Here is an 11,452-nt window from a genome sequence, read left to right on the forward strand (position 1 = left end):
TAACAAGAAAAAAAATTCCCTTTATTATTCTTTCCTAAAAAATTATTTTATTACTTTTTATGAATTTTGTTTAAATTTGCAATATTACATTGATATTACATTATGCTTTATAAAAATTGCAATATAATATTTCAAGAATTTTTTATATTTTAAAAAAATATTCGTGGAAAAAAATTTTTACTAATTAAATTGATAAAAACTTACAAATCTTTCTAAAAAATAAACAGATTAAAAAGAAAATAGAATATTTTAGAAATTCTGTACCTTTCTCTAAAATATTGTTCTCAAATCTTAAGATTTTTATCGCTTATAGTAAGAATGCAATAAAATATTTTAATTTTAATATATTTATATAAAATATCTATATAGTATATTTATAATTCCTATGTTTTACGATTAAAAAATCATTATTTAATTTATTATATATGTTTAATTTATTTTTTAATTTATTTTTTAATTAAAATAAAAATAATAGTACAATAATAAAAAATAAATATTATTCAGCTAAAAAAAATAAATATATAAAAGTTGAAATACGATATAAAATGAAGGAATTTTTTTATACTATTTAGAAATAAAAAAATATGTTTAAAATACAAAGTGATTGTCTTTGATTTAGTAGATGTAATTTAAGTATTATTCTAAATCGGATTGAAATGTATGAATGAACAGACTTTACATGTGCCGCTAGTTTTCTGTAATAGTAATAACCATCAGATGGCGCAGTAATTTAAACACTACTTGAATACACGGGAGTTTCCAAGCTCTGGTGTGATCGGCAGCAAAATGGCAGCGAGCGACTCTACCACGGACGACAGCCTTTATCCGATCGCTGTTTTGATCGATGAACTAAAAAACGAGGATGTACAGGTAATTCTAAAAGTATTCAAGATCGATATCTTACAATTGCAAAACAATCGAATTGTCGTACCGCTTGCAATCATTGGAAAATACAGAGTGTTAAGGTGGCTACAGCGATAGCGTACAATTCGATAGAATATTCTTTTACTCTTCTGTCACTTTATATTAAATATTCTATCTTTGATATCAATATACTGAACAATGTAAATTATTTATATAACAATTCTTTCATCAAAAGATTTAAACTTAAGATTTTAATTTGAGAAAATGTATTTCATTACTTATAGAAAACAAGCGTCTGAAAAGATAATGATTGGATTATGAAGAATTGACCTACACGTTTACAGAATTTGTTTTGTTATAGTTACGGCTGAACTCAATAAAGAAATTATCTACGATTGCTCTTGCATTGGGTATTGAACGAACACGTAGTGAATTGATACCATTTTTAACTGAATCTATGTATGATGAAGATGAGGTTCTATTAGCATTGGCAGAACAACTCGGACAGTTTACTCCTCTTGTAGGAGGTCCAGAATACGTACATTGTTTACTGGTATATATTATTATTTGTTATTTTACTCGATAATTGTAATAGCAATAATATTTAACAAATTTTTATTAAGATATATATTATTTAATATTTAATTCAATATATAAATTATTTTTTTTCATTATAATAAAATAATTTGAAAAATTATGATTCGTATAAGATGTTATATTAAAGCAAATCATATTTGATATCATTAAATATGAACATATATTATTTCAAATAAAAAATAATTTTAAATATTATTGCTATATAACAATTGTTATCATTATATGTTTTAAACAAAGAAAATTGATTAAAGAGATATGAATTGATAAAAGAGATATATATTATTTACTAAGATACTTAAAATAACACTTAATAAAAATTTAAAAAAAAATAATGATAAATTTTTTAAATAAAATTTTTTTTAATGTAGAAACCTCTAGAGAGTTTGGCAACAGTTGAAGAAACTGTAGTTCGAGATAAAGCAGTGGAGTCTTTAAGAACTATTGCTGCTCAACATAGCTCAACAGATTTGGAAGAACAATTTGTTCCTTTGATACATCGTTTAGCAACAGGAGATTGGTTTACATCAAGAACATCAGCATGTGGTTTATTTAGTGTTTGTTATCCACGTGTTAGTCCAACAGTTAAAGGTAAAATAAAAAAAATTTTTTAAATTTTAAATAATATAAAAATTAAAATTTCATTTGTATATAATTTCATATATAAACATTTCATGTATAAACTTTTTTTTTTATTTTTTTAGCATGTTTACGGAATCATTTTCGTAACTTATGTCAAGATGATACTCCAATGGCACGTAGATCTGCTGCCTCACATTTAGGTGAATTTGCAAAGGTTATGGAAATTGAATATGTAAAAGCAGATTTAATTCCAATGTTTGTCATCTTAGCTCAAGATGAACAAGTAAGATAAGATGTAAAAAATTATCTTATTAATTTTAAAATATTCATATCTATATTCATATCATATTTTATAGGATTCAGTACGTCTCTTGGCAATTGAAGCTTGTGTCAGTATTGCAGCATTGTTACCACAAGAAGATGTAGAACAATTAGTTATGCCCACTCTTAGACAATGTGCAAGCGATCAATCATGGCGTGTACGTTATATGGTGGCAGATAAATTCACAGATGTAAATTTTTTTTATATATTTTTCTCTTTTAATAAATATTTAAATAATATTGATTTTTAATTAATTTTTGTTACTATTTATAGCTTCAGAAAGCTGTAGGTCCAGAAATTACGAAAACAGATCTTGTACCAGCATTTCAAGTACTATTAAAAGATATAGAAGCTGAAGTACGAGCAGCAGCAGCTGATAAAGTTCGTGACTTTTGTCAAAATCTTGACAAATTTAATCAAGAGTCTATTATTATGACACAAATATTACCAATAGTTAAAGAACTTGTATCAGATCCAAATCAGCATGTAAAATCAGCTTTAGCAAGTGTTATAATGGGTCTTAGTCCAATATTGGGAAAACATAAGTGAGTAAATATAAAAAATATATATCTATATATTTAGTTTAAATACATTTTAAATTAAATGATAATAATAATAAATTTTTTAAATTTACAGTACAATTGAACATTTATTACCATTATTTTTATCACAACTCAGAGATGAATGTTCAGAAGTTCGTCTAAATATTATCAGTAATTTAGAATGCGTTAATGAAGTTATTGGTATACAACAACTTTCACAATCTTTATTACCAGCTATTGTAGAATTAGCCGAAGATTCAAAATGGCGTGTAAGATATGCCATCATAGAGTAAGTATTTTCCATGATATATTGCATATAATAGTAATATATATTAAAATAATATATATTATATAATATAATATATATTAAAATATTAATATATAATCATAAAATTGGTAAAATTAAATTAAATTTTATTTATTATATAAATAATCATTTGTATTTATTTATATATTTTAGATATATGCCATTACTAGCTGGACAACTTGGAGTTGAATTCTTTGATGAAAAATTAAATTCTTTATGTATGACTTGGTTAGTAGATCATGTTTATGCTATCAGAGAAGCAGCAACGTTAAATTTAAAAAAATTGGTAGAAAAATTTGGTCCTGAATGGGCACAAAATACTGTAATACCTAAAGTCTTAGCAATGTCAAGGGATCAAAATTATCTTCACAGAATGACATGTCTATTTTGTATCAATGTAAGTAAATTATTGTATTATTTATATAATAGTTAAACTTTTTCTATTATTTTTTTATCTTAGGTATTAGCAGAAGTATGTGGTCCAGAAATAACAACAAGGGTAATGCTTCCAACAGTCTTAGGAATGGCCACGGATAATGTTGCTAATGTACGATTTAATGTTGCTAAAACCCTTCAAAAAATTGGACCTTATCTCGAGCCTTGTGCAGTACAAGCTCAAGTAAAACCTGTCTTGGATAAACTTAATACCGACAGCGACGTGGACGTAAAATATTTTGCTTCAGAAGCAATTGCAGGCATCGCAGGTAAAATTCTTATTATTTTATTTGATAAAATATTATTCTTGAATGAAATCTTTAATTTTTATCCATTATTTTTAAATTACATTTTTTATAGAATATATACTATGTTTCAGCGTAGGTTGAACAAAAGAAACTGCATTTAAGATTTATCCACCATTATACAGAACCTCAATCTCAAAAAGTAATCTGACGCAAACATTTACACTTACACATGGCAACAGGTAATATTATTGCACAGTCAGAGCAGATCTAATGTTGAAAAAAAATATAAATGTAAAATTCGTAGTTCACATATTAAACGATATTTTAAGTTCTGTTGTATCTGTATATCTATAATTATATTACATATTATTAAATATTCAATTCAATTGGTAAAATGTATTTCTTATACGTACCTAAATAATTATCTAGAGAATGATATAGTAATAATAATAAAAAGTACTCAGAATCATTCCTAAAATCAGAAAATTTCATTATAATCTGCTCTTCCATATTCATTGATCAAAAATTTACTTTATCTTTTAATAATCAGTATTTTAGTTTGGTACATAACATTGTTAAGTATTGTCTTTGTAAACAACAATAAAATTAACAATGAATAATGTAATTTTATTTTGGTCTTTTTATTTAGTAATCAACTTGAATATCATACAATTTATATCATCGCATTTTATTATTATATTTTTTTATATTTTTCATTTTCTATTTTAAATTAGTTAAATTAGTTACCAAATTAGTGTTAATTAGGAATATTTAAGTTCATCCATAGGAAAATAATAATTTAATAATATCATCATTAAAAAATTTGGAATTTTAGAGTTTTGAAAAATAATTGTTTAAATTTAATTCGAGTATAGATATAATATTTGTTATTACATATGATTACTTAAATAATAAAACATTTTAAAAAACATTTATATAATTTCGATATAAATTATTAGTTATATTAACCAATTTATAATAAAAAAAAATAGATATGACAATGAAAATATTTTTTTCATTCATTTTATATTAAATAGATATTTCTATTAGTGTTATTTAAGGGATGGCTAATCATTATAACATAACACTTACAAATATATCATTTAATAGTTGTTAGTGTAACTACCATATACATAATAATTTTATATTAATAAGTTATTAAAACTAAAATGTTTTTGTACTTCTACAAGAAAGAATATTTGTTAGTATTATAATAGTACATATTCTTTTCCATGAAGAGGAAATATATATCATTTCTTAATTTTATGATACTATATACACATTCTATAAAACTAAGAGGCATATGAAATACGAGTATTTTCAAATATAAAATTTATATATCGCAGAAACAATTCTTATTCTATATCTATTTAAAAATCTTACATATCAGTGAGTTATTTATAAAATATGTACCATTATTGACAATATTTTTAGTTTTATAAAACCATATAATACGAATTTTGAAATTGTAGTACGATTATATAGAAACTAATTTTTATAAACGTTAAACATTATGAATTGAAATTATTGAATATTATTGCATACATTTTTTTTCTTATAACATTCCATAATATGGAACATATATATATATTTAGTACTATAATATAAAAGAAATTTTATTTTTGTATTTATGCAAACAGTTTTGAAAATCATATAAAACTATATATTTATTTTATTTTTTAAACTTTATATTTCAATTCATATATTCTAATTTTAAAGTTTTATATTTATAATTTAAACTTTTTTTGTTTAATATATGTAAAAACTGATGTTTTTAAATATATTATTTTCATTTGATCTTAACGATATTATTTTGAATAATGAAAATATATTTGTCATTAAAAAGTATAAACAAAATATTTTAATTTTGAGATAACTTGATAGATTAGTCGAAAAACGTAAGAAAATTTGATCTGATTATAAAAATAAAGAAAATTATTACATGATTTTCCATAATTTGTTAAATACTAACATTAACTTCAAAAATTATATGGAAAGTTGTAAAAAAAATTATACATATACAATTTTACACTTTTAACATTCCAATAAACATTTTTGTTCTAACTTTGTTAATTTTTTTTATAAATAAAGATGAAATAAATGTTATATCATTAATATAAGTCAATAAGTCAAATATCAATTATATCGTAGCTGTTTCAGATTTTGCCAAGTCTACACAAACTGTATGACTAATAGTTGATACATGTGCATTTCCATTATTATCAGAACTAATAATATTTAAAGATGAAATTTTGGCACGCTGATATGCTACAACTGTGTTTAAACTTAAAAACCTAAAAAAAAATTTTTTTTTAATAAATATGATATGCAACAATGACATATGTAAATTAATAATAAATATAAAAGCAGAAATTATCAATAACTTACCTTATACAAACATACATAACCAATAATGCAGTACCAGCTGCAAGCATTCTAATAATTGGGCCTTCTACTAATTGAATAAGAGTCCAAGCAGCAGCTGATGATCCACACATTGTCGTGACAATAGCAATAGTTTGCAAGCAATGACGCGAAGTTATACCATTTTGCCAATCCAATTTACTTGCATGTTCAACATTATATTTTGTACCACATACTTTGCAACTAAGACTATCAGCATTTATAGAACTCTGAAATAAATATATATGTGTAATAATATAAAAAATATATAAAATATGAATATAAAATAAAAATAATATTTTACCTCGACTAACCATCGACGCAAACAATTGTGGTGAACTGCACTCACATCACCTCTACATTGACAAGGTTGTATTAATGGTCCAGCATCTTGTCTTTCACTATCATAACAAATCCAACAATCTTTACTACTAATTGACGTTCCATCTGAGAAAAGTGCAGTCTCTTGTTCTCCACCTTTATCTTGTAATTCTATTTCTTTTATATACTTAGAGTGATCTAATCGCTTTAAAAGACGTTTCGGATTTAGAATCCATAATTGTTCTGGACTAAAATAAAATAAAAAAAAATATTATAATAGTTAAATATCAATTAAGATTAAGATAATAAAAATTATAAATAATATGTTAAAATATTATAGATTTTCATATTAAGTTTATAGTTTCATTATTATATTATATTAATTATATTTTAAATTAGTTATTTAATATATAATATAAAATATAAACCTAAAACAATTCCATAACACACATGGAAACCATAATATTACGCCTACTTCAATAATACGGAAAACAACATCATGCCAATTCCTACTATATATAGGAACTCTGTAACATAAAATATATGTAATTATTAAGGATAAGAAAAATATAATTATATTCAATTAAGATATTATTTTCAAACTCACTTTGCTTTCCAAAATTCACTAAGTGTTTCACTACATAAAAATCCAACAATAAAAAATAGCATGATAGCTTGTGATAATAATCCTACACGAGATTGATGTAACTGAGAAATATTTATTTGTTCTTGCACTTGAGATAATTGCGATGTACTTGGAACAGCATCAAATAATTTTGCAGTAACTTGTTCTTCAGCATTAACTTTTAAATCAGAAACCATACGTTTATTCAAAATTGTACTATTTTGATAATCATTCAAGAAGCCACCTCGAATCTAAAAAAATTTATTTTAATGCAACATATATTTACAAAAAGTTTTTATATTATTTATAATAATTAATTTACTTTGAAGTATACTTCCACTCCATAAATTAAGAAGAAAATCACAACAATAAATAAGAGTACTGCATAACAGCCATTAAAAATATGAGTGTAAGAGCTCTAAAAAAAATTAATTAATATAATGAATTATTGATAATGTCATACTCAAATAATTGAAATTATTATAATAAATATACTATTATTTAATTTACCTGATCTTCTTCAGAATATAATTGAGTGATAATAAACTCTGCTAGAAGTAGAGAATATGTTAATACATTAAATACAGCAAAACCTATGAATGATTTTGAAAGAAATTGTGGTTTGTCCCATGACATATTTCTCAAGTGAAATACTTCAGCCCAAAAACAAACAATTAAAGAGGATCCACTCAAAACAAGTGGATAATATGCAGATAATAAACTTCTAGACCATCCTTCTTTAAATGCAGTCTATAAAAAAATAAATTTGTAAATATTTAAAAGAGATTAAAGAATTTTATTATAATAATATTTTTACGTAATATTTACTGGTGATGTAAAATATGCTCCTCTTATCAATGATGCAAGAAACACAATAAAATATAAAACTTTTTGTGTTGTAACTCTGCAAGCTCTAAGAAAAGATGGTGCTTTCATTTTTTGCCATTCTGCGATAATACACATAATAAGTTGTATTAAACAGACAAATGCCAACATAAAAAATATTGTGGCAAATGCAATATAATAACTTAAATTTGGAACATGACATTCTAATCCATCAAATTGAATCTATGAGAAAAAAATATATAAATATTTTGAAATATAAAAAATAATTTAAATCCAATTATACAATAATTTAAGTTACAATTATAATATTACCTCACATAAACAAGTACCATTATGACATTCTCCATGTCCGGAGCAATTTTCATTGCCACAGGTATCATTCCAAGCCATCATTCCAAACTTTACTAATAAAGTTAATGGATTTTGTGTACTCAAAGCAATCATTTGTTCCATGATCACTAAATAAAACTGACTGTTATTACACAGTCGTTATGAAAATCTGTTAAATGTAACAAACAGATATTTAGATATTTTCAAAATATTCAAAAAATGATAAATTAGACAATATGTGAATGCAAATCAAATCTATAAACATTAATAACATATTATGATATTATAACATAAAATATTGCATGTATATTCACAAACAATAAAATAAAAGTTACATAAGAAATATTTGTTAATAAGAAAACTTTAAACTAATAATTATTTAAATCCTATAAAATAACAATAAAAATTGAAATAAAAAGATTATAATAAAAAATATAAAACACAAATTAAATTATACAAAGGATTATTATTACGTACCATAAAATTAATCCATAACAATATTTACAAATATTTTTATAAATATAATTATAACATAACAAAAAGTATTATGAATCCTAAAAAATCGAAAAACTATTGTAACTCAAACTTACTAATAAACTGCGCACTTTATTCTTAGCACTGATATTTCTGTTTAATGATATAAATTTTATATGGTCCAAATACAATTTTAACCACCTACGCAATAATTTAATTCTTCATCAGCTGTCACTATTACTACATCTTTAATAAATATTGACATTAGATAAAAATACGATTTATTGTCATGAATTTTTTTAACATTTTAAAACATGAACTAACAAAAATTATTTAAAAAATGACAAGTCACCAAATTAAAGATTCAATTTCTATAATATTTCTTTGTTAGTATTCGAAATTAACGTTTTTTTCTTATAAATCCACCATTGATAAAAGTACAAGCATAGATAAAGTATAACATAGATGTAACATCTAATTCATTTTCATGTCATATAATTTAAAAACATAAACGAATTGTATTGGAAGTTCGTGAAGTTCTTTATCATTTTTTTACTTATAATATAATCAACTTATTATGGAATTTTTTGAATATGCATAGCATAAACCAAATATCTTCAATCTATCAATGAGATATGTATTATAATCATAAACAACATATAAGATAGATCTCTCATCACATATATTTTTTTTATTGGAATTATGAAGTCAAATTTTAATAATTTATTATTAATTTATTATTATTTATTTATTTACTATAATTATTAACATTCATGAATCTAAATATTAAAGATTATTAAAGATTTAAATACTTCATATTTTAAAATAATTGTTTGAAATTTACAAACAATATCAGAAAATATTTTCGTTTATAACTTTTGATTAGTTTTGCTTCAATCTTTGTACTGTTTAGATGCGTTGAAGTTATATTTGTTCGATTTCGTATATAATTTAAAATTACATCTAATATGCATTTATATATATTTTATTTATGAGTGTTTATATTATATTTATTTGCAAGTATTTATACTATATATATTTATTTATAAATATTCTAAATGTATTTATTTGTGAATGTGATAATTTCGCGCATTTTATTTGCGAATGTAGAACATTTCATCATAATTATTAAGAAATTATTATCAATATATTATATTTACAAATGATAAGTTGACTCCAATTAACTGATATTTTTTTAAACGTATAACAAATATAGTACGAATATACATTTTAATATTTATACACTTATTTATTTAATTTAGACTTTTTTTTATATTTTATACTTGATAATTTTTTAATTTTATTGTTACTTTTTTTAATTAATTATTACTTTTCATTCAATTTTCATTATTTTTTCGATTTTAATTTTTTACTGAACTTTTAATTTGATTCTTTAATATTTTAATATTTCATATTTCTTATATATTATTTCTTATTAGGATTATTAAATTTTGATATTTATATAAATATAATAGTAATAATATGATAGTTCTTACATAAAAATATTTCATGTAAGAATTATAAATAAATTCGATTTCAATTTAATATATAGAAAAATTATTTTATTTCTTCTAAATTAAAAAAACAAAAACGAGAATTTAAAGTATTTAAATACTTATCTTTTGTTGATTTTATGATAAATATCTCATAATCATAAAACTTAAACTTTAATAACATAGAGAGTCAATTTATAAGATAATCATCAAATTTTTGTGAATATTCATTTATTTATTTACTATATTAACAAGGCCCGAGCTGCTACCTATGGCTGTGGTTACAACTCGGATGCGATGTATAAAATATAACATACAATTGTACAGGAAGGTTCATCGTAAACGTTAGAATAATTTCCACGATTAACGAGAATTTGAAAAATATCCAAAATACGATTTCTACATATTTTTTAAATACGAATATAATCATAAAAATTTTTTTAAAATCTAAATTTTATTAATCAATTTAAAAATATTGTCATTCTTTGGGATATTATTTTTCTAAAACTTTTTCTTAAAATTTTTTTTAAAGTAAATTTACATATCAAAGAATATAAATATAATATTTATAAATTTTTATCAAAAAACAAAATTGTAATTTTATTTTTTTCTAATTAATATTTTATAAAAAATTAATTTTATAAAGTTAATTTTCTAATATTTCTAATGAATAATTTACAAAATCAAAATAAAAATGAAATTATTTTTAAAATGATTAATAAATTCAATTTGATTTTGGAAAAAGATTGTATTTAATTATTTTGTAAATATTTTGAATCATTTAATATATTTTTTCAAATTCTCGCAATTAAAGATATTTTAAGATTTTACTTTTGATGGGTTTTTTATACATATGTATATATATATATATATATATATATATATATACGTATAATTATACATACATACGTACCATTTCATCTAACAACAATAACTATAAACTATATGGTACATATATGTGTATTCGCACATAGATTATTTTCTAACAATTATTTTATGATCAATTTTTCAAATACTTAACATTTAACCAATTATTTACCACATTGTCAATTCTCATAATTATAGA

General features: G+C 22.1%; 2 protein-coding genes across 5 annotated transcripts; one reads left to right on the plus strand and one right to left on the minus strand.

Moving 5' to 3' along the window:
• The first annotated feature begins 698 nt into the window (after window positions 1-698).
• On the plus strand, window positions 699-4,520 carry LOC102675491 (serine/threonine-protein phosphatase 2A 65 kDa regulatory subunit A alpha isoform). Of its 2 annotated transcripts, none has more exons than XM_006610416.2 (10): window positions 699-870; window positions 1,226-1,417; window positions 1,830-2,049; window positions 2,163-2,323; window positions 2,397-2,552; window positions 2,636-2,907; window positions 2,999-3,193; window positions 3,365-3,608; window positions 3,672-3,915; window positions 4,026-4,520. In XM_006610416.2, exons 1-10 carry the CDS (start codon window positions 787-789, stop codon window positions 4,028-4,030), a joined length of 1,773 nt encoding a protein of 590 aa, XP_006610479.1. In that variant the 5' UTR covers window positions 699-786; the 3' UTR covers window positions 4,031-4,520. The 2 variants fall into 2 exon arrangements, with proteins under 2 accessions (XP_006610479.1, XP_006610478.1); XM_006610415.2 differs by having other exon boundaries at window positions 700-870; window positions 4,031-4,518.
• A 1,191-nt stretch (window positions 4,521-5,711) lies between these two features.
• On the minus strand, window positions 5,712-9,341 carry LOC102675719. 3 transcript variants are annotated; one of them, XM_006610417.2, is made up of 10 exons: window positions 9,010-9,341; window positions 8,402-8,588; window positions 8,072-8,311; window positions 7,754-7,993; window positions 7,566-7,661; window positions 7,226-7,494; window positions 7,047-7,145; window positions 6,602-6,866; window positions 6,283-6,527; window positions 5,712-6,188 (listed from the first exon to the last, which is right to left on the minus strand). In XM_006610417.2, exons 2-10 carry the CDS (start codon window positions 8,540-8,542, stop codon window positions 6,035-6,037), a joined length of 1,749 nt encoding a protein of 582 aa, XP_006610480.1. In that variant the 5' UTR covers window positions 8,543-8,588; window positions 9,010-9,341; the 3' UTR covers window positions 5,712-6,034. The 3 variants fall into 3 exon arrangements, with proteins under 3 accessions (XP_006610480.1, XP_006610481.1, XP_006610482.1); XM_006610418.1 differs by having other exon boundaries at window positions 8,897-9,339; XM_006610419.2 differs by having other exon boundaries at window positions 9,099-9,149.
• Window positions 9,342-11,452: the final 2,111 nt, after the last annotated feature.

The sequence above is a fragment of the Apis dorsata genome, unplaced genomic scaffold, assembly GCF_000469605.1.
Source record: "Apis dorsata unplaced genomic scaffold, Apis dorsata 1.3 scaffold_74, whole genome shotgun sequence".
In the NCBI taxonomy this organism is placed as follows: domain Eukaryota; kingdom Metazoa; phylum Arthropoda; class Insecta; order Hymenoptera; family Apidae; genus Apis; species Apis dorsata.

Coding starts and splice junctions, on each gene's coding strand:
- LOC102675719 (XM_006610417.2), bottom strand. CDS start 8,542: ATGGAACAAATGATTGCTTTGAGTACACAAAATCCATTAACTTTATTA. Junction 7,994..8,071: donor GAGCATATTTTACATCACCA/GTAAATATTACG, acceptor ATTTTTTTATAG/ACTGCATTTAAAGAAGGATG. Junction 6,528..6,601: donor TGCGTCGATGGTTAGTCGAG/GTAAAATATTAT, acceptor TATTTATTTCAG/AGTTCTATAAATGCTGATAG.
- LOC102675491 (XM_006610416.2), top strand. CDS start 787: ATGGCAGCGAGCGACTCTACCACGGACGACAGCCTTTATCCGATCGCT. Junction 2,050..2,162: donor TGTTAGTCCAACAGTTAAAG/GTAAAATAAAAA, acceptor TTATTTTTTTAG/CATGTTTACGGAATCATTTT. Junction 2,553..2,635: donor TGGCAGATAAATTCACAGAT/GTAAATTTTTTT, acceptor TACTATTTATAG/CTTCAGAAAGCTGTAGGTCC.